Raw genomic sequence first — 21,913 nt, 5'->3', positions numbered from 1 at the left:
GTTATTGTAAAAGAGCTAACTATAAGTAGCACATAATGCAATTAACTCATAGAAATTCACTATTTATGTACTACATGTCATATAGCCAGGGAAGAAAGGTGGTTCACCTATTTTTGTGATTAAACATTTATTGTTAGGCCATTTAAATAGTGGTATAAGAAGAAATTTTTCAGTGAAGCTTCACAAGCTTTAATAGCCATGTGTAAAATTGTCAATTTGCTTACTTAGTGATAAAAATATAAAAGTATTTCCTTATAGATCAGCATGTTCAGTTATAATTTGATTTGTGTTCGTGAAACTTTTTTTTCCCATGTTGTTCTAAAGATAAACTATTTGGGAGAATTTTTTTTGAAAAATAATTGGAAAAAAAAGTTGGTTATGAACCCACCCAGTTTGAGTCGTCTCTCTTGTGCTTTTGTTTATCTGTAAACAATGATTATCACTCATTGATCTTTGTTTCTTTTAATTTCAAGCGTTTTTGCATATCATATCAAAAAAATTTCCTTTTAAACATTGACAATTAATTTTTATGAACCTTGTTGCAGAAACCTCTGTGAAAGTTTTAAATATTATTAACTTGATTATTATTTACTTTAAAACTTAAGTGTGACCTAAATTATTTGTATTCAGATGTTGCTCATGGTTGGTTTGCAAGTTTTAAAAAGCTAGAGTGTCTAATACAAACTGAATGCACTACTTGAAGATAGTTCTTAAAATTAGTTCATTGAAACTTATTTAGAGAAGATGAAAGACAAATTTTTAATACAAGAGAGATCTCATTCTTGAAAAATTTTAACTTAATTTTGTCTGCATTTTTCTAATGTATGGTATCTTTTTGTTTGCTAACCAAAAAAAATTTTTGATGCTCATTACATAGTTCTCATCAAATCCCACTTCTAATTTTATGAATTGTATCAATAACTGTATTTTTCAAATTATTTTCTGTAATAAGAATAAGAATAGACTTCTTTATTAATTAGCTGTTTCGGTCTATCTCACCTTTGTATTTTATTTTGCTTCTAAACTTATATTTGTTTTAATTTTGTTTTTCTAAATTTCAGAGTCTTCAATTATGTGAGGAAAAAATAAAACAATGGTAATTTATTTCAATTTATATAATAAACATTTTATAATATCTTTTTTTTAAGCATCTTTTAAATTTTTTATATTTAAAAAAAATTTATAAGTGCTTTTTATTTAATAACTTTTTTTAAATATGATTAAAGTAATAAAAACATATTTCGTAAATTAAATGTTAAATCTGTTCTGTCTGAAAGTTCTGTCCGTGGATAACAATGCAGAAATTTGGAGAGATTAGTACTAAATCAGGCATTATCCATGTCATCTGACTGGGGTCAAAATTGCGTAGCATTCTTACTGTGGTCCCTAGAAGATAAGAGCCCTGAAAAACTGGACTTCAAAGTTTAAGACTTGCATTTAAAAAAATCTTTTTTAGACAGATATTAACCAAATGACATTTTTATCTTCTCTTTATTTAAAGTGAATGTTTACCATTATATTCATCTTTATAAAAGTTATAATGTATATGTTACTGCAAATTTGAGTGGATTGAATTATCTTCTGTATGATAATTTCTAATATGAAGCTAATTATCAAATGTGGTAACATTTTCTGATGCTTTTTTCAAGCATGAGAAAACCTATTCATATTTGAATAGTAAATATATATTAATCATTTTTATGTTATTCAAAAGCTTTTTTAAAATTATAATCATAAAATTGGTAAATTTTGTCGTATAAGGATAAACTTTTATTATCAGTAATTGAAACTAAAATTTCATCACAGAATTTTCTTGCCTTTTCTGATAATATCAATAGAATTTTTTTTTTTAAATGTATGTTTTATGTTAGTCTTGCTGTCAATTTTTATGTGGAGAGAGGATATAATGTATTTTAAATCTTTATTATACTAAGGCACTGTGTTGAGAAAAAGTTAGTATGAATTAATTATGATTTTTTTTTTTAAACTGAAGTATACCATATTAAGCAGGATATTAAAAGGTCTTCTGAAATATTCAATATTATTGTTTATTGTATTATTTTTGCTGTTAAATTGTTGTATTAAATATGATAATTATAGCACATGCTTAATAAAAATATGCATTGATTGATTGCATACTAAGGAGTAACTTTTCTGTGGCACTTTTAAATTATTTCTTCTACATTTCTGTATTTCATATCTTTGAATAAATATTCCAACTATAAAATATTGATTCTAATCTTTATACTTACAAAACTAAATATGTTAATGTTTTTTTTCTTCTTTCTATTAACAAGGGAAAAATTCAAAAGTGACTATCAGGTTTTGAAACAGCAACTGCAATCGTTGCCCAATGAAGTGTCTTATGACATCACAGTGAGTAAATATATTTTTTTCAAATACTTCAGTTACATAGTTTTTATATATTATTTGAATATATAGTATCTTTCATTCATTCTATTGAATTTCATTCTTGAGTATTTACTTTTATCAGAACAATAAATTTCTACTAGAAACTGTAAATTTCTGAAATGAAATAAAATTGTATCATTTTCTAAGTGTATCTTATTGTATATTTATTCGTTTTACTCATACGTATAGACAGCATTGTTAAAATCATGCTGCTGGTCATAAAATTGTGAAGTGTTAACCTCCGTGACCTCCTGGTACATAACATGCTGTTGTGGAAATGGTTTATTTTTTTTTATTAACATGTGTGATTTTTCTAAAATATCACTATATGGCTACTGAATGCTATTACACAATCTGGTCAAAATTAAATTTAATACTTTAATGGGTGTTTCATTTTTTAAGCTTAATGTATAAAATTATACAAAAGAATACTGCTCTAAGAGCTTTTTGACTATGACTTGTTTGAGATAGAATTTTTGAGGGGTGATTAAAAATGATTAAACATAATTATTACTGTAATCTTGAACTAAATTGTTACTTTAATCTTAAAACCTATTTTTAAAGACTTAGAAAATTTTTACTTCTGGTTAGTAGCTGAATCAAATTGTCACTTATGTTTGACTTTAGAACTTATTTTTTAAAAAAATATATATATTCATATCGCTTTTTTATTCATTTATTTTGTGATGAGAAAATTATTTTCAAAACATTGCTATTTCTATATTGTTAAACAATTAAATATCCAAAACTTGTTTTATTTTTGTGTGAATATAAAATTTTTTATTCTAAAGAATTATAAATTTTGGAATTTTAATGTCAAATGCTTTTTTAAGTTAAAAGTTTTTTCATATAAAAGAACTATCTACTTGACAAATATGAATATGTATTAATGAAAATTTATTTGAAATTTTGTTCCCATTTCTCCCCATCCAATCTAAAACTGCATTGTACAATACGTTGAGCAAAGTTAATAGTCTTATAAGTGTGTCTGAAAGTAATGGTTTTCTTTGTGAACTTTTACAAGTCTTAAAATTACATTATATCCATCATCGTTATTATTATTATTTTAATCAAAATAAAAAGCAGTATTGGAAAGGAATGAAAGAAAGAAGTATATTTTTATTCAAATTCATTTCGGTTTAGTGGGCTTTTTTAGATAGGAAAAGGTAAGTATTTTTTTATTGATATTTTCAATCTGTTACAATTTTTCTAAAATATCCTTAAATTTTTTAATGTTTTTAAATTTTTTACTCACATTTAATGAAGTCTAGATGTTTAATTAAGAAATGTGTTTAGTAAAATTACAATGTAAAGGAAATATTTTTAGAATATTAAAAAATTATGAATCTTAATAATAAATTTTTGTTAAATTAAATATAAATTTTGCAACCCTCAAAATATTTAAAATACGCTTGTTATCTCAGAATTTTGATGTCTTTTTAAAACTTTTTATTTTGTTTTTTATTTGCTAATTAATTTTAGAATAAATTTTCAATTCTTGCCTAAAATAGAATTATTTTACCTTTATCTCTTATGTTTTTTATAATTTTTTAATTGAACATATGAAAATTGTTCAAATTTATTTTTAATAAATTTTGTCTTGTTTATTTCATTTTTATAAGAAATGTTAATCATTAACTAATGTTATCAATGCAATTATACTTTACTTTCTAATTCCCCCTATTCTTAGACCCTATTTGGTGATCAAGTTTTGTGAGTTTTCTCATTTTTTTCCTCATGGTTGGTTGGTTGGTGTCGTATCCTCTATTGCAGGGCTGTCCAACTGGAGGCCCGCGGGCTGCATGCGGCCCTCCAACACATAGTGTGCGGCCGCCAACTTTTTATTATGGCTGATCGGCCTTAGTTTTCCCATTAAAATGTAAGCAAACTGTTTCATAGTCCTCCTGTTCCATTGTTTTATAATTAATAATTCAACTAATAATTGTTATTGTATATGAGGTAAGAGGTTATTGATCAACTTTTTCAAACTGCGGCCCGCCAGGTGATCACTGACCGGAATTCTGGCCCGTGGGCTCTTTGCAGTTGGACAGCCCTGCTCTATTGAATCATATCTCATGGTGTGCTTGAATAGTCTTTGCTATCTCTATGGCATTATGTGAATATAAATCTTCTTCTGCATTTTTTCCCCATGCTTTATGAAATAAGAAAATTTATGCTGGATATTTGGAGAAACTTAAATATTGCTATCTAGACAAGCTGGGTATTGCAAGCAATTTATGAATTTATTATAAATTTTTATTGAATTAAATGAAACTAATCTTAAGAAGATAGGGTGGAAAGTTGAGAAATTTTTAAGATTTGATAAATTATGGTTTTAACTAATAAAATTTTTAGCCACCTAATTAAATTGCGTCTACTTTTGTACCTGCTAATTAGTTGAATTATTGTTTCTTGTTTATTTACTTACTTATTTGCACTGAATCATATTAAATCGAAGCAAAGTCATTATAATCAAAAGTTTATATGCTTGTAAGCCGATTCTGAGGAGGGGGGGAGCGAATATCAAGACGGACGAGAACCATTTTCTCTCTGAATGGCCCATCTTCGTTTTGTAATAACTCTTGAAGAAAACCGATTTACCAATTTATTGATTTATCAATACTTAGTAATCTTCAAAAAGCAACAGCTGGCGATCCAATAGTCATTTTTGTTAAAAACAAACTTTCCTTCTCAATTTTATTGCATTGGTAATAACAAAAGTAATATTTAATTGATATTTTTATTAGTAATGAGTAAAGCTATTAATAATAAGTTTCATTTAAATGCTATAATCAAATCAGAAAAAGTGATTCGATTAATAAATTTAGGTTCCTTTCGGGCCCAATGCTTTTTCCATGGGTAAACTTGTTCATACAAACGAAGTGATGGTATTGTTGGGTGATAATTGGTTTGCTGAAGTCTCAGGAAAACAAGCTGCCGAGATTGCTGATAGAAGGATAGCACGTAAGTAAAAATAATAACAATTTTGATATGGATTAAGAGAGTGTTGTGTCTGAAATTAAATTGTTTAAGCAGCATGGTCAGAATTATTTTTTTCTGAACTATAAATATTTTGAGTCATTGTATGATTAAATGAATTGATGAATGATGAAATTAATACTTGAAATGAATGTTAAAAATTAATTTTCAACAATATTATAAAAAAAAATTTTTATTGTTCGCATGTTATATTATTATCAATAATGACTATGAAAAAAAAATTATTGTACTTCAGACATGTTGATGCCATATTTATCTTTCGACTTCAATTATTTCTATCGAGTTTATAATTACACTGAAGTTTGGTTAAACTATTATTAGTCAATTTATCTTGTTTTCTTGAAATACAGGAACACTACTCAAATGAAACATAACTAGTCAAAGGAGTAAGTAACAAGAAAGAATATATTATATCAACATGATGAATACAGGACAATGGATAATATACTACTACTACTAAAAATGTTGATGTCTTTTTACAAGAATCTTTTATGGCAGTTACAATTGACAATTAATGGAGCCATCTAGTGGTGGTTTCTGATTTTTCCACACCATAAATTTATATAAATAAATGTGCCTTGAATTGCTTTCATTAGGATTGAACTTAGTTACCAGATTGAGTTTTAAGAATAAGGCAGGGTATTCAATTAGTAAATTAACAATCTTGTGTAGAATTGAAAAAAAAAAAAAAAACTTTTGGGGTTATTAAAACATATTTTATCATTCACTTTATAAGGAATCTTTTTATTTTAGTATATTTTGTTAGCATTTTTAAAAATAATATTTTTTAGTTTCTCTTATAAATTAAAATAAATGTTTTTTTTAACTACTTATTTTTTTAATTATTAATTAGCTTTAAATTCAATTACAAACTTGCAGTTTTTGCAATAGAAACAAAAAAAAAAAAAAAAAAAAGAANAAAAAAAAAAAAAAAAAAAAAAAAAAAAAAAAAAAAAAAAAAAAAAAAAATCTGAGATAATTTCAAGAGCATCCAAAATTATTTTTTTTAGTATTTTTCTTAACTAGGAAACAAAACTTTTTATAGGTTATAGATAATCTCATATATTGATAAATATTATCAGATTAAACTTAATACCATTTTGATTTTATCACAATGAAGTTAAAGAAATCACATTAAGATATTTCTGGCTGAGTATATTGATGATGACCCATGTGTAAAATCCAATAAATGTTCTTAAAAATGAAATGTTTTAAAATATATTTAATTCAAGATTTAAGCTCAAATAGATAAAAAAATTTTTTTAATTAATTGATATAGGTTTGTTTTCTTATTTGGGATAATTTATCTCGCATCACTATAATACTATATTATTTAAATTAAATTTTAAATATTTTCTGCATTTGATTGATGGAAATAATATATTTGGGCATAAGTGTCGCACAGATTTTGACATTAGTTCCGCCTTTCACAAATGATAACTACGGAGCCTTACACTCTTTAGGCTTGTCATTTTTTTAAAAATATTATTTTAAGTGATGTTAAATAAAATGAAGACAAGTTTTATTTAAGACTTGTTTTTTTCTCTCACTATTTTTAACTCTCCATACATTATCACTATTTTTAACTCTCCATACATTTTACTAAGATCCAAGTGAGAGCTATTTATATTGAATTTATGATATAGTTGTGTCTCAAAGTCAGTATGATGCTAAAATATATTGGTGCATATGATTTTAAATGAAAGTTATATTACATTAATAAAGGTAGATTTTTCCTTTTATATCTATTTTGTCACATACCAGCAACGTAATATAGATTTAAATCTAGATATATATTTTAACTTCAGTGTCTAGATTCATCTCTTTTTCAGAGATACAAAAGTCTTAGGGTTAGATCCAAAAATTTTATTTGACTAAAAATGAAAAGTTTGCTGCTTTCAGTTTTCTGGTGTAGAAAAATGTTAGGATTAGAGCTATATTGTTGTTAAACTAATAATGAAAGGTTTCTGTTGGTTTCTAGAGATACTCAGAACTTAGCTTCTTTCTATTGTAGTGCAAATGGCTAAAAAGTCTCTTCTAAATTTTTTTAATTACATTTGACTGGAAACTGTATTATTATTATAACTGTGAATTGTATTATTGAAACTGTATTATTGAAACTGTATTATAACTGTGTAATTATAATAAATATAAATGCAAACAAGTTTAATCAATTATTTAATTAAAATTGCTTAATTTTAATTGGAATCTCAGATATTTTTAACCTACAACAAGTGGTAAGAACAATATCCCAGCATGAGATGTTAGCTTAACTTTTAACGAGAGGAAAACCAGTAATATTTATAAGACTCCTGAAGATTCTACTACATGGTGCATAGCTTTTTTAAAAAGGCCTCAAATAGTAATAATAAATGATATTGAAAAAAAATTGTGAAAAATTTATCTTGCATGAGTCTTGCATTTTTATGCAAAATTCTAAAAGTTTGGCAGCAAAGGGGGATTGGCAGTCATAAAAGTAAGAGCTCCTGATCCTCTTTATTAACCTCAGTCATATTTTTTTTATGCAAGATATTGCTTCCCCCACCCTATCTCTCAAATTGATTAAACAGTATTTTTTAATTTGAAGTTTATAGGAATATTTTGAGGTCACTGAACTCATTTAACATTGTATGTGTACCCAAGGTAAACTATAATTTTAATCATAATATTATTTTAATCATATAATTCAACTATAATCTATAATTTTATTCATATAATTCAACAGCTAATTCAGTTTGAAAAGCAATTTTTATTCCTGTATTTTACAATTTTATTCATGTATTCAATTTCTAAATAAAATTATTTAATAATTTATTTGTTTCAGAATGTGATAAAATGTTGGACGATTTATCAAAAGAGAAAAACCAGTTTGAAAATTGGTTAAGCTACATAGGTGAAGTGTGTGTGAGTATTTTTTGTTTTTACAAAGTTTTAAATTGGAAAAAATATATATATAGTTAATTTTTTTCTCTTCAAATTGATGAAATATTTCTCTTAACTACACTAATGTAATTACATATTTTTCACATGATTAACAATTTTATTTTTGTAAAGAATTCTCATTTTTTGTTAGTCAGTTCTATTTACATTTTTAGGTAATTACCCTCACAAGATGAAACAATTTTTTTGTTAACGTATTAAAAATAATGTTTTCTTTATTATGTACAGTGCCCGCCGTTTATTAAAATCACTTTCGTTTTATGCTCTTTTGATTTTATTAAGCGGCTGATTTTATTAAGAGGCGATTCAACATTTGAAGAAAAAAAATAAATAATTTATGATATATTCTAAATGCACACGCTTTAAAAGCTGAAATAATGGCCGCATTAATGCTTTATTTTAACTAATTTAATTATTTTAATAAAGTAAAACCCTACATAAGATTAAATTTACAAAAGTTTTGCAAAAAACCGATCAATGGTTGCTTGAGTTGCAGTATTTAAAATTAACTTTTCAACATCATTTGAGAGTTTATAGAAGTTTTTATAGTTTTCGATATTCCTCCTCTTTGTTCTACAGCTTGCCGCAATACATTAAGTGCTTTTCTGACTTCCATTGAAGATGGCACTGGTGAGTTTATTTCATCTTCTGAGTCTGATTCCTCTATTTCTTGATGGGAAATAACTTTGCAATTTTTGATGTCTGTAACAATTTTAGAATCAGATTTTTCTCCTGATGTTTGCAGGTTATCGTCAATAGCTACGTAACATGAAAAATTCTCGTCCATTTCATTTTCTTCATTGCTGATCATTTCTTCGAAACAGTTATGAGCCCCATCTCCATCTTGTAGCTTCACGTTGACTACATTTAGGAAGCTTATCATAGTTTTGCGATGCTTCGAATTTATCTTTAAAACTCAAAACCTTCCTTTTTGGCATGCTGAGAAAATTTAACACCAAACGAACTTAAAAATGATATGTGCTCTAACTATAATTTACTCAAACGGCTTAAATAATAGGGAACATGTGCACAGACAGTTTTTGGAAATCTATTGATGTTCTCTGTTAAAATAGATAACAAAAGAAACTTCTCTCCCTTCTATGGTTCATTCAATAAAAAGTAAGATAAGAATTCGACCCCCTGTTGAGTGAGATAGGTTTCTCCAAACTTCATTCAAGTCAAGAAATTAACATTGATAAATTGATTTCTATGAACTCGCCGATTACCACCTGCATTTTTCCTTAACTTTTACACTATGTATATAGCAGGAAAGTGCTAACCACACCTGTTTCACAGGTTTGTGAGTAACTGTTGCTTCTTCTAAAAAAAATCTTTAAACTTCGAAAAAATGAAATTTTATAAATAAGAACAAAAAAAGCTGAAATAGTGCACCTTTGATTTATTTTATAGTCAAAATTTTGATTTTAAAAAGCGGCGGCATTGATTTTATTAAAGGATGTTTTTAACATGTATTAATATTGTAACGATTCGGTTCTTGCCGATTTGATTTTATAAAGCGGCTGATTTTATTATCCGGTGATTTTATTAGCGGTGGGCACTGTAGTAATTTTTAACAAGCAGATTTTAAAATTCTTCTAATAAATTTGCTATAAATAATATTTTAAATTTACTACTTGTAAGATTGATTATACTTTATTTGTATTCTAGAATGATGATTTAGTTGAAATAGTGGAAGAATATGATGAAGAAAAAGAAAAAGAATGGCGAAGTAAGTATAAAAAATATATAAATTGGGAATTTCACCATTACAGGCGTATCCTTTGAATGCATATAACTCAATTTAAAATTAGCAAATACTTTTAATATTTTTGTATTGATGACTCTTGGGAAACTCTGAAACTTCTTAACTTCTAAGAAAATTAAAATTTAAAAAAAAATAAAAACTGACTGTTACAGGTCTAAAGTTTAGAAATATAATTGTTTGGCCTCTCTCAAATATATTTACATCTAACGGGCATCAGTAACAGTATTTATTAAATTTTTTAAATTTGAATTCTTAATTTGTAAAGTTTAGATACATTACCGCTGCAACACAAAATAGTATGTCTGGAACATCTATTTTTTTAAAAAAGTTTAATGCGTGGAAATTTTTTTTATGGCTTTTAGCTTGGTTCTAACAATAATAAAAGAACCTTAATTTTGAAAGGAAAAAAAATTTAAATTTCGCTTAATTTATGTTACAGATGTAACGTCCCGCAGTGGACTGATCGTTAAGACACGGTTCCCAGCAGATCACCGAAGGCAAGCATCACTGACTGCGGTCCGTGTGCGGGTGGGTGACCACTTGGAACAGTCTGCGTAGGGACCGAGGGTGTGCGGTATTGGTCCTCGTTAAACTGTTCTACCGTAAAGTGCTCGACTTCGCATGCAGGTCGTCGGGCTACCGAAGCGGGGGTGCCATCCCCTCTGCAGAGGATCAAAATTGTGATGGCATGTCTTCGGATCATCCTCAGGGATGTTTCCCAGACCGTCGCCAATAGCCCATTGTGCAGCTCTAGTGCGACGTAAATGAACAACTCAAAAAATCAAAGTTACGGATGTAACAAAAAGCTTGACATTTGAATTTCTAAAATTACCAAATTTTTTTTTCCAAAAATTTATTTTTTCTGTTCATAATTGTAGTATAATGTTACCAAAAATAATATATACTGTGAAATATCCTGTTATGGATACTCCCGCAAAACGGACGGCTCTCAACACGGGCATATTTTTAATATCCCGAGAATAATGACAGTAACCTACTGAAAAAAAATTTTCATCTAGCTCAAGTAACACAAGAGCATGAGGAGGACTTAAGGTTTTATGAATAGATGCAGTAGTGGAAGATAGTCTACTCCTCAAAAAAAAAATGGCAATCTTTTTTAATTTTTTAGATATATCTAATAGCTGTGAGTGGTAACATCTAGTTCAGAAAGCCTTTTCCCAGCCTGAATGTCACCCCATGAATAATGACGATGATCTCCTGAATTTCAGAATATGATTTTAAAAAAATCATTTCAAATTCATGAAATGGAACGCAAATAAATAATCAGGCCTTACTAGTGTTTAACGAGTTAGTCGTTTATACCATGACATTTATTAAATAAAAAAATATTTTTGCTACAAAACTCCTCTGTACAACAAAGCTGCTCTAAGCAATGTTATTATGCAATCATATTTTAATGCCAATTATATTTTTTTCTCAGTAAATTTTACGTTAAAATAATTTTTGACATATTTTGTCATGTAATGCCAACCTTGAATACACATCGAAATCAAAGCAAAATAGATTTCAGTCGCAGCTGACTTCAAAACTTGGCGTCTGATGACGTATGTTGACCACTCCGCAAACAGGCCAATCAGAGGTTGGTGCTCATTTGCCATTGATGTCCAGTTACATGAACCTGTCCTAACAAACCATCTCTTAAGATAAAGGCTTTATTTTCTTTTAGTTAAAGCAATTATAAAAATACCTGTTTATATATTAAAATTACAATTAAATAATTTTTTTTTTTTTTTTTTGCTGAAAATTAACGCTTTGTCTAGATGAAGCGTTTAGTATCTTTAAGACAGTTAAAATTAACATATTTTAATTTGTTTTTTATTTTTTAGCAAACTTCTTGGTGATGAAATTATTTCTAATGTTTTGTTAGATTATTGCTGCTTCCATAGTTAACACACATATATTTTTTTAAAATCTATTATTTTGACTGCAATTTTCACAAATTATTTGATAGCATTTTGCATACTATTTTTTCAGTAATGTTTTATTTTTGTGATTTTAGTTCAGCATTCAAAGAATGTCAAAGCCTATCGACAAAAAATTTCTCAGGAGGCAAAACATAACCATTCCAACGGAGAAGATGGAGATAGTAATTTAGATGATGATGAGTTCATAGCCAAATTAGAAAGTCTTGAACTAATGGAGACATCTGAGAATAGGGAATTGTCTGATTTAGAAGAGAATGATGAAATATCACTTTCAAAAGAATTGTCTGAATCAGAAGGAAATGACAGTGAAATTTCACCTTTGAAAGAATTGTCTGAATCTGATGGAAATGGTTGTGAAATACCATCTTCTAAAGGGCAGTCTGACTCCTTCACAGACATATCCAGAAGTGACGATATTGAACTTCAATTGGAGGAGGAAAAAAGTAGCAAAACATCTCTAAGATTAAACATTAATTGTACAAACGATCTGTAAGTTGTTAATATTGTTAGACTTTTGTAGTAATTTTATATTATGTACTGATGTAGTTTCGATTATTTTTGTTTTTTTAATATTTCTGTTTTTTTAAACACTTTTTACTCAGAAGGATTTTTTTTATTGGGTTCATATTGAGAGTTCAAATTTTTCTCTTTACGATTTTATTTATTGTGTTTATATTTAATATGCGAATGGAAAAAAAATACTTGCAGTAATTATGATTTTTTATTACAGTTCCTTTTCTTCATATTTTACTCCATTTTTTTAAAAACTTTAATTTAAATTTAATTCATATTTGCTCTGCTATTTGTTTAAATTAAATTGTGTTAATTATCTTCAACTCCTAATCAGTTTGAAATCCAGCTACATTATTATTCATGAAGTAATTTTTCATTTATTTATTTATTTATTGTTTTATCTTAAACTTTAAACGCGTTCCATATATTTAGGTACATTCTGCAATAATTTTGAACTTTCCTTTATTGTATTTCTTCCAGAAAAATGTGTTGGTTATAAACGTAAATGTTTTCTAATTACAATCAGCACTAAAACAAGTATCTCATAGAACAAACTCTTTTACAATCACAAGTGTACACAAAGAATATATACAGGTTGCCAACAAAAGAATAACGTAAGAAATAATATAATAAATAATCACTGCATTTGCATTCACGCATTTGCGTCTGGTAATCACTGCATCTGCGTTCACGCACTTGCGTGTGGAACATCATTGAAATTAAAAATTTTATACACTTAGAAAACGAATAAGAAAACATTCAAATTAACGATTATAATGTTTAGGCTAATTTTTTAATTTATATATATAATTTATCATGTGTATATCTTAGTACTAAATATAGTGATTGAAAAATTCAGTTAAAAGACGTTCACATTTACATAATCAATTTTTTGTTATGAAGGAGAGAGAACAAACAATAAAATTCGATATATAAACTAAATCTTCACTAAATAAGTTTTTTGTTAAAACTAAAATCCTAATTTTATGCAATAGATGCAAATGTAAAGTAGATGTATTGGATAAACAAAACTTAAGAACCATTTTATTTCCATAACACAAAGAATATTAGCTGCACAATATTTTTTTCACTACAGTTTGATAAAATAATTTTTTTAGAAAATTTAATTTTCTGATTTTTTCATCAGCAATGCCCATAAATTTAAATCATAAAATATCATTTTGAAAGAATAAAAACTTTTTTTGATAATGTCTTTGTTTTCAAAAAACTAATTTTTTTTTAAAATAATTAATTCATTTTATGATAAAATAATTACAAGTTAGGTTTTTAAAAATATAATTTTAAATTTAATAATATGGATTAAATTTTCAATATAAGAGCTCAATATATCACTTCTCACTTTTTTTAATCTCAAAAATAATAATAAAAATACATATAAAAATATGTATATTTTTAAATATTAGCATTTGAAAAAGTTGCAATCTTCATTTATGTCCAATTCAGTAATTTTGTTTATTAAAATAAAAACAAAATTGCTTATTAATTATAGTTTTTAGAGAGCAATATTGAGTCGCAAATTGTTCATAAACACACCAAAAAAATCTTAACCATTAATTAACCATTTTTGTTTGATTATCTTGATTTGATTGTGATTGTTGATTTTAACTTTAAGAGTTACTCTATCTCACCAGTCTCTTACTCAAACTATGTTTTTGCTATCTCGCATTATAGACACTTAAATTCGATTGAGGTATATTGCACTTTTACATATTAATTCTTGGTTTTGAAGAAGAACTAATTATCGGCTATGTCAACCTATCAAAAGGTACCTCTAGATAGAATCAAGTTAACATGCCTTATATACTAGTCAATTGGTATTCAATATTTATAGTGGTAGTTACGCCACATTACTCCCCTTTCAGAATTTTATCTGTGATAGAATTCGATGAACAAATTCCACTAGTTGATTAATGCTACTTTTTCCCCTTTTTTTTTTATTTATTTCATTTTGCTCATTATATATTTTTTTATAGCATTTCGCTCATAATTTTTTTCATTCATTTTCTGTTTTTATACCATTTCCCTAATTTTTTTCCCTTCATTTTTGGTTATAGCATTTTGCTCATTACTTTTTTTCTTCAATATTGCTTATTACCGGGAGACTTTATTTACTTCACCTTTTTTTACATTGAGCAATATATATTTTTTCCAAGCAAATCAACTGTTTAATGTGGACCATCCATCAATGTTGGCAAGTTCATATCACGTCGGCAGGTTACCATTGAAGGAGAATTAATTATCGACTATGCCAACCTTCATCTATCAAAAATTCCCTCAAGATAGCATCGAGTTAACATGTCTTATATACTAGTGAATTGGTATTCAATATTTATAGAGGTAGATTTCATATACATATACAGGAACGGGCAAAATCTCTCTCTCTTTTTTTACTAAGATAATAAGGTTCCTTAATTGACCATCATCAGATGCCCCGATTGGGGAAGTCTCATTACAGCTCCTGTACTAAACTTATAGAATTTTGTTTTTATAATGATTTTGCATATCTTCATAACTTCTTCTGCTGGCTGTATATGAATTGGGTATAGTAGACCATTTTTCTTTTTTCAGAAATTCAGTTCATGAAACAGAATCAGGTGATGATGAAGATGGTAGTAAAAGCGATGATGTGAATGCTAATCTGGAAAATTGTAATGCAGGATCACATGAAAAGCATGTTAGGTGGCAAGATCTGTCCAAGCAAAGCATTAAAAAAATAACTTTCAAACACAGTAGAAGCAAACATCACAACCATTCGAAACACCAAATTAAAAGACAGGTTAATACAATTGTTCTTATATTAATTCATGAATTTGAATGTACTGTGATCTATGCATTTTATAAAATCCAATACACTAAGCAAAATCTTCCAAATTTTTTTCAAATCACACAGCATTTTAACAATAATAATTTTTTAAATTAATTCATTTATTTGAATTTAAAATCGTTTAATTTTATTTGATGTGATGAAAAAAATTAAATGCTTAATTTGTCTTTTTTTTCTCCTGATACATCTCTACTCTTTTTGAAAAGTACATTCATTATGAAATCCTCTGAAGTGCATGTACAAAAAAAAAAGTCTGTTCTACCTGCAGACTTTGTGCTCCTAACAATTGTTGCACAATTGACAATTTCTTGTTCTGATTTGTGCTATTAGTTCTAATAAATGACCAAAAAAAAGAAAAAAATAACATATTTGAGGTTTAATGATATGAATCTATTGAAAATAAAATATTTATTCAAAGAAAGTACATTTTTGTATCTGATTTCAAATTTAATTAATGGATGGGATAATTAATTGTCCTTCTCTTTTTTTATTTATTTCGCCTTTCTTCCTTTACTTATTTGACCAGCCTTGTTTTTTTTCTGCTTAATATACTTTCAATGTTTTATTTTAAATATTCAAGGGGTTCCAGTTAAAGTAATGAACCACAAACAAGCATTATTTTGACAAGAGAAGCAATGAAATATGAAAAAAATGGATAAATTAGACAACCAAAGCTGACATTTTCAGGGGGTACATGCTCCGGAAGTCATAAAAGCAAAACCTTTTCTATTGAGAGAGCACGACAAAAAGTCTAAAATTGCTCTCCTGTACACCAAAGGTTTTGCCAAAGTCCAGGAAAAGAAAACAATACATAATATAAGATATAAAATACATAAAGCTAATATGGAAGAATAAAAACAATACGTACTATTCGTATGTATTTGTTTCTTTTTATTCTTCTGTATTTGCTTAAGGTATTTTATATCTTATATTATGTATTATATTCTTTTCCTGGACTTTGGCATAACCTTTGGGTTACAGGAGAGCAATTTTAGACTTTTGTCGTGCTCTCTTGATAGAAAAGGTTTTGCTTTTATGACTTAAGTATCTGGTACCCCCTGAAGACGTCAACTTTGGTTGTCATATTTATCCATTTTTTTCATATTTCAATTCCTTTCGGATTCACTGCTGCTTTGATCGTTTTTCCATAGGAAGTATTATTTTTAATTGCTTTTAAAATTTTGAATTCCTTTCTTAATTATTTTGACAAATTGTTTGCTCATTATATGTTTAAATAGTCACAGAATTGCAGTTACAATGATGTACTGCAACCTTAGATTATATAGTATTTTTTACCTTAGTATTTTTTTACCTTAGTATTATCTTAGTATTCAACCTTAGTATTTTTTAAGTGTCTGCTTTTTAGCATTTGTAACATTGGAGTTAGAGTAATGAAATATTTGCTCATTAGATTTTTAAATATCCACTGGATTCCAGTTAAAATGATGAACCTTTAGTCGTTGACTATTTTCTCATTTTATTTTTAAATTCTTTTAAAAATCCGCCTGATTCCAATGAAATTGATGATTCCTTGCATAGTTTAGAGATTTAAATGTTTGCTTTTCCCAGGATTCGAGTGAAAGTGATGAACCACAGCCCCTTATACAGAGCCCTTCTGATATCTATAAACATTTTGGTAGTTTCTTCCAAGCTTCCTCACCCAAGTCGATATTAAAGGTGAAGAATTCTCCATCTACTCCGGATGGGAATGAAACTTTCTTTCCAGTGGATGATATGGTGCCAAATGATAGTTCTCCAGATCTCAAAAGTGAAAATATTGTGAATGTAAGATTCTTCTTATTATGTTACCCTTTATGATTTTCTTTTATACAGGGTGTCTGCTACATATTAGTTTTTCAAATTCATGATTTTCATAACTAATTCCAAGAATTTTTCATGACTTAACGAAGTTCTTTTTTTCTCCAACAAAAATATATTAATAAATTTGAAATTAAAAAAATATATATTATAATAACATTAATTTAAATAAGTATAACCAAAACTTAGACTCTGCATCTTCATATTTATAGATTTTAAATTTAAAAAAACAGAGTAAAGAAAGAATTGAAGCAATAAAATAGCTGAAAGAAATACATAAGCAAATAATTCTTTTTTCTGCAGAATTATACTCTAAAGATACTTTTTTTGTTCATCTGAAAGGAAAGAAATACTTCTGATTTTTCTGTTCTCATTTCGGAATTTAAAAAATTCGTCAATGACTGGTATGCTTCAGCAAGAATTTTAAATTGATAAAATAAAAAAATAAATTATAAATAAATAAAAAAAAATCTGAAATCACAGAAGTTTTAAAGATAATTCGCTCTAGAAATGACGTTCTTCTTTTCATTTTTTTAAAAGAACATGATAGAAACATTTTATATTTTTATAAAATATGACAGTGAGTGGGGATTTTGCTACAAATTCAGATATTCGGAACACCATGAAATTGGGTGGGGTGGGGGTAAATTCCATCTTAAAAATTAGATTTTTCAGCAACCTAAATCCATGACTTTCCATGATTTTTTTTGAAAAAATAGTTGAAATCATGACATATTTTGTTCAATACTGAAATCCATGACTTTCCAGAAGCGTGGATACCCTGCCTTTATGATTTTCTTTTATAGTTTCAAGTATCTTAATACTTTAAATTATAAGATAATATTTGAATACATTTAAATATCAATTTATGAAAGAAACAATCTTGTGATGCCATTATATATTTCCTAGCTTTTAAATTTCTTTTATTTTATAAATTTAATCATTCCTGATCCCTTTTTTAAAAAATAAATAATTTAATTCAATTTTATAAAGACCAAATGCAAATACTTCTACTCAATAAATGTAACAGCTATTTTTTTTTCATGCAAGTGTATAGCTAATTATTATTCAACGTCACGACAATTGAACATCAAACTATTTAATATTAACTCGAGATAACGTGAGGTTAGTTGAATTTGCTTTTCTTTTGGCAGTGTTCATTTTTGATAATACGCCTAAAATTCCTCATTAATTAAAAACTGCTTTTGATTTGGCAGGTCGTGGGGGTTTATCTCTCACTATGCAAAATTTAAGATTTTACTTGAAAAACAATACTTTACTAAAACAATACTATATACTTATAAGGTCTGCAATAATTTTTTTTTTTTATTATTATCATTAAGATTTTATTTTCATCTGCTACAATCAGACATTTTCCATTAATTCTTTTGGTTTCTGCATATTTTTCAGTTATAAATTGTATGAAATGTACTGTTGTCCTAAGAAAAGAGCACTGTGTTTGCTCAATTTTTTATAAAAATGTTACATTTGTGTTCTAAAACTTACAATTAATTACATGTATTAAAAGATATCATAAATAATTGATATTGTAATAAATGAAATATATATAACAGTGTTTCCCAACGTGGGGCCCACGCCCCACTGGGGGGCAATTTGATTGTTAAGGGGGGCAATTCGAAAATGGACTCGACAAGAGTTTTACCTATTTGCTCCGGGCCATTTAAATACAATGCTAGATTTCGATGCCAACATTGTAAGAAAAAAAGCAAATTCTAATAATTAAATTCTAATAATTAATAAATAAATAATTGCGGTCAATGAATATTATAAATTCGTTTGATGAGACCAAAATATCAACTGGGTTTTTGGCGTCGTCAAGTTAACTAACCTCCCTGCGGCATATGGCAGACTCCGCATAGACCCCTTGACGCTTTAAAATTTCGCTAAACAATGCAGTCGTTCGCATCTGAATGGCCCGTCGCAACTTCTGTTGTGTTTCGCAACATTCAGTGATAGAAATCAGTACCATAGTATGTCTTTTATGCCTGCAATGCAACAGTAAAGTCTTTATTTACTGCTCACACTTCAACCCATAATTGTATTCTTGAGGCTAGCTATGAAATTTCTTTATTCATCGCTAAATTTGGAAGAAATCATACTATAGGAAAGAATTAAATAACACCGTCAATATCAGCATTTCTTAAAACGGTTCTTGAAAAAAATGTAAAAGCTATGCCACTCAATAACAATACTGTTAGCAGAAGAATAGACGAAATGAGTGAAGATATTGAAAAACAACTTGTTGACAAGCTAACAACAAGAAAATTCTCAGTGAAAATGGATGAATCAACTTTGATAGACAGTGTGGCAGTATTGATAACTTACGTAAAATACTCGTATATTGATAAAGGGCATTTTGCTGAAAAAATGTTGATATGTAAAAGATAAGAAAGCACCACTACCTCCAAAGATATTATATAATAAGCTAAAAAAAACTACTTAGATGTCAATAATATACTAATGAAAAATATAACATCTTGTGCTGCAGATGGTGCTCCTAATATGATGGGCAAGAAAAAATGCTACTTAAAATTGATGAAAGATGAGAATCCACAAATGATTCTTGTGCATTGTGTTCCTGCATAGGGAATAAAGTTGAGCATAGGGAGAAACTTGGTAGCTAAAAACATCTCGCCTGCTCTAAATGAAGTACTTACATTCAGTAATAAAGTGTATCGATGCTATTAAAGCTAATGCCAAATGTGAGCTCCTCTTCAAGCTGTTTTGTGAAAAACAAAATGCACACCATGTGAGACTTTTACTTCACTCTGAAGTAAGGTAGCTCTCTAAAGGGAACTGCTTGAAAAGATTCATGGAACAGCTTGATACTCTTAGTGATTTTTTAAGCGACAAACCTGATATGAAGTATCTGTTAACAGTCGAAGGTAAAGCATTTGTGAGTTATTTAGCCGATATCTCTGAAAAACTAAATATATTAAATAAGCAACTTCAAGGAACAAATAAAACTCTTGTTGATGAAAAAACGAAGATATTTGGTTTCATTACCCTTATTGAGTTAAGTCAGAAAACAAAAACTTGGATCAGTTTAATTGTCCCCAAAAATTAAAAGTAAATGATGCCGCTTTTACTTGTTATTGTCGATCATATGAAAATTCTATCGGCTGATTTAAAAGAAAGATTTTCTGATTTAAAACAAATAGATTTTTCAACACGGATGATGCAGCCAATGTTAGTGCATTTGTCTGTTATATGAAATAAGCAGTATCAAGAAGAACTCTCAGAAATGCAAAATGATAAGTCAGTTAGAACTTTATTTTATAGAAAAGGAGTGATGGCATGGCTTTGTGAGGAAACAGAAATCAAATACCCAAATTCAACCAAATATGCAAAAAAAACTATTGTTACCGTTTCCATCTTCATGTTTAACTGAATGTGGATTTAGTGCTGTAAATGATTTACTGGTAAAAAAAAAGGAAATCGCCTGGATATAACACAGTGGGGAGACTTGAGGCTGAAGCTAACCAAATTGGAAACTAACATAAAATCTCTGTGCAGCAAGCGCAAGGATCTGTCTAAATTAAAATATTAAATTATTATAGAAAAATCTTTATGAAAATTATTTCGAATTTGAATTTTAGTTTTTTATTATAAGTCGAAATTTTACTTACTGTGTTTCGTCAACAATTTTCAAGAGATTTCTCACTGAAACCTATAATTTAAGTTTCTTATGTGAACAATTCAATTTTTTAATATTAAAAATTATGTGTATGTCACATAAGGGGGCATAAGAATTTTAGAAAGGCTTGAGTGGGGCACGGCACAAAAAAGGTTGGGAAACATTGATATATAAGAATGTCAATTAAGTCATCAACCCATTACTCATGCGTTATCAAACTATTTTCATAAAATATTGAGAACTTTTAAATTTTAAGAGACAGTAATTTTTCTTTTATTACTTTTTTTAACAAAATAAAGGTTAAAATATGTGCTAGGGCATTTGAGTTTTAATACCATAGAAGAGACATAATTTGTAACATTTAAAAATACTTGAAATTAATTTTATGCAATTCAAGAACACTTTTTTTTTTCATTCACGGGTTTAAGATATGAACTATCTTTGATTTAAATAAATATCGAAGTATTTCCTGATAGCATTTTATCATAAATTTATCAGTCAGTAAAAACTTGATTAACTTAAAGTGTTCTTAGTAAGTAATTTAGACATATTTGTTTTGTAAAGTATTGGAACAAAGTATTGTAAAGTATTGTTTTGTAAAGTATTTGTTTTGTAAAGTATTGTTAGTAAGGATTGTGTACGTTACAATTATATAAAAAATATTAAGGCTTTTTAGTATTGAAGTCCATATTTGTTGTGCTTTTTACTTAGCATGCTATTTCGATATAAAATAGCGCATTAAACAGCACATTTGATTTATGTATATAATTATTTCCTTTATTATGCTAGTAATTGGATTATTTTTTCAAGGCTTTTACTGGAAAAGTTTATGAGCGATCTAGTCCAATCCATATACCTGAAAAGAAATCTTCGTCCAGACCATCGTCCCATTTTAAAAATACCCGTAAGAATCGTCGAAGATAATCAACTTCCATATTCCATCAATCTGTACCAGTGATAAATCTGTACAACAGTGTTATATTTTAAATATAACAAATAAAATTTATGTTTCTAAA

At 27.6% G+C, this 21,913-nt stretch overlaps 1 protein-coding gene across 2 annotated transcripts in view; it reads left to right on the top strand.

Annotated features, from left to right (window-relative positions):
* The window catches only part of LOC107451687 (unconventional prefoldin RPB5 interactor), a 24,262-nt gene extending 2,349 nt beyond the window's left edge, over positions 1 to 21,913 (top strand). For both annotated transcript variants that reach the window (XM_016067856.3, XM_071179439.1), the window contains exons 2-10: positions 1,062 to 1,096; positions 2,298 to 2,376; positions 5,241 to 5,376; positions 8,237 to 8,316; positions 10,021 to 10,081; positions 12,138 to 12,552; positions 15,166 to 15,373; positions 16,991 to 17,206; positions 21,708 to 21,913. In XM_016067856.3, the coding sequence (XP_015923342.1) occupies positions 1,062 to 1,096; positions 2,298 to 2,376; positions 5,241 to 5,376; positions 8,237 to 8,316; positions 10,021 to 10,081; positions 12,138 to 12,552; positions 15,166 to 15,373; positions 16,991 to 17,206; positions 21,708 to 21,821 (1,344 nt within the window). In that variant the 3' untranslated portion in view covers positions 21,822 to 21,913. The remainder of the gene's footprint in view (positions 1 to 1,061; positions 1,097 to 2,297; positions 2,377 to 5,240; positions 5,377 to 8,236; positions 8,317 to 10,020; positions 10,082 to 12,137; positions 12,553 to 15,165; positions 15,374 to 16,990; positions 17,207 to 21,707) is intronic.

Source organism: Parasteatoda tepidariorum, chromosome 4 (genome assembly GCF_043381705.1).
Source record: "Parasteatoda tepidariorum isolate YZ-2023 chromosome 4, CAS_Ptep_4.0, whole genome shotgun sequence".
In the NCBI taxonomy this organism is placed as follows: domain Eukaryota; kingdom Metazoa; phylum Arthropoda; class Arachnida; order Araneae; family Theridiidae; genus Parasteatoda; species Parasteatoda tepidariorum.
The sequence above is the reverse complement of the archived record's forward strand: the minus strand, read 5'-3'. Positions and strand labels throughout refer to the sequence as shown.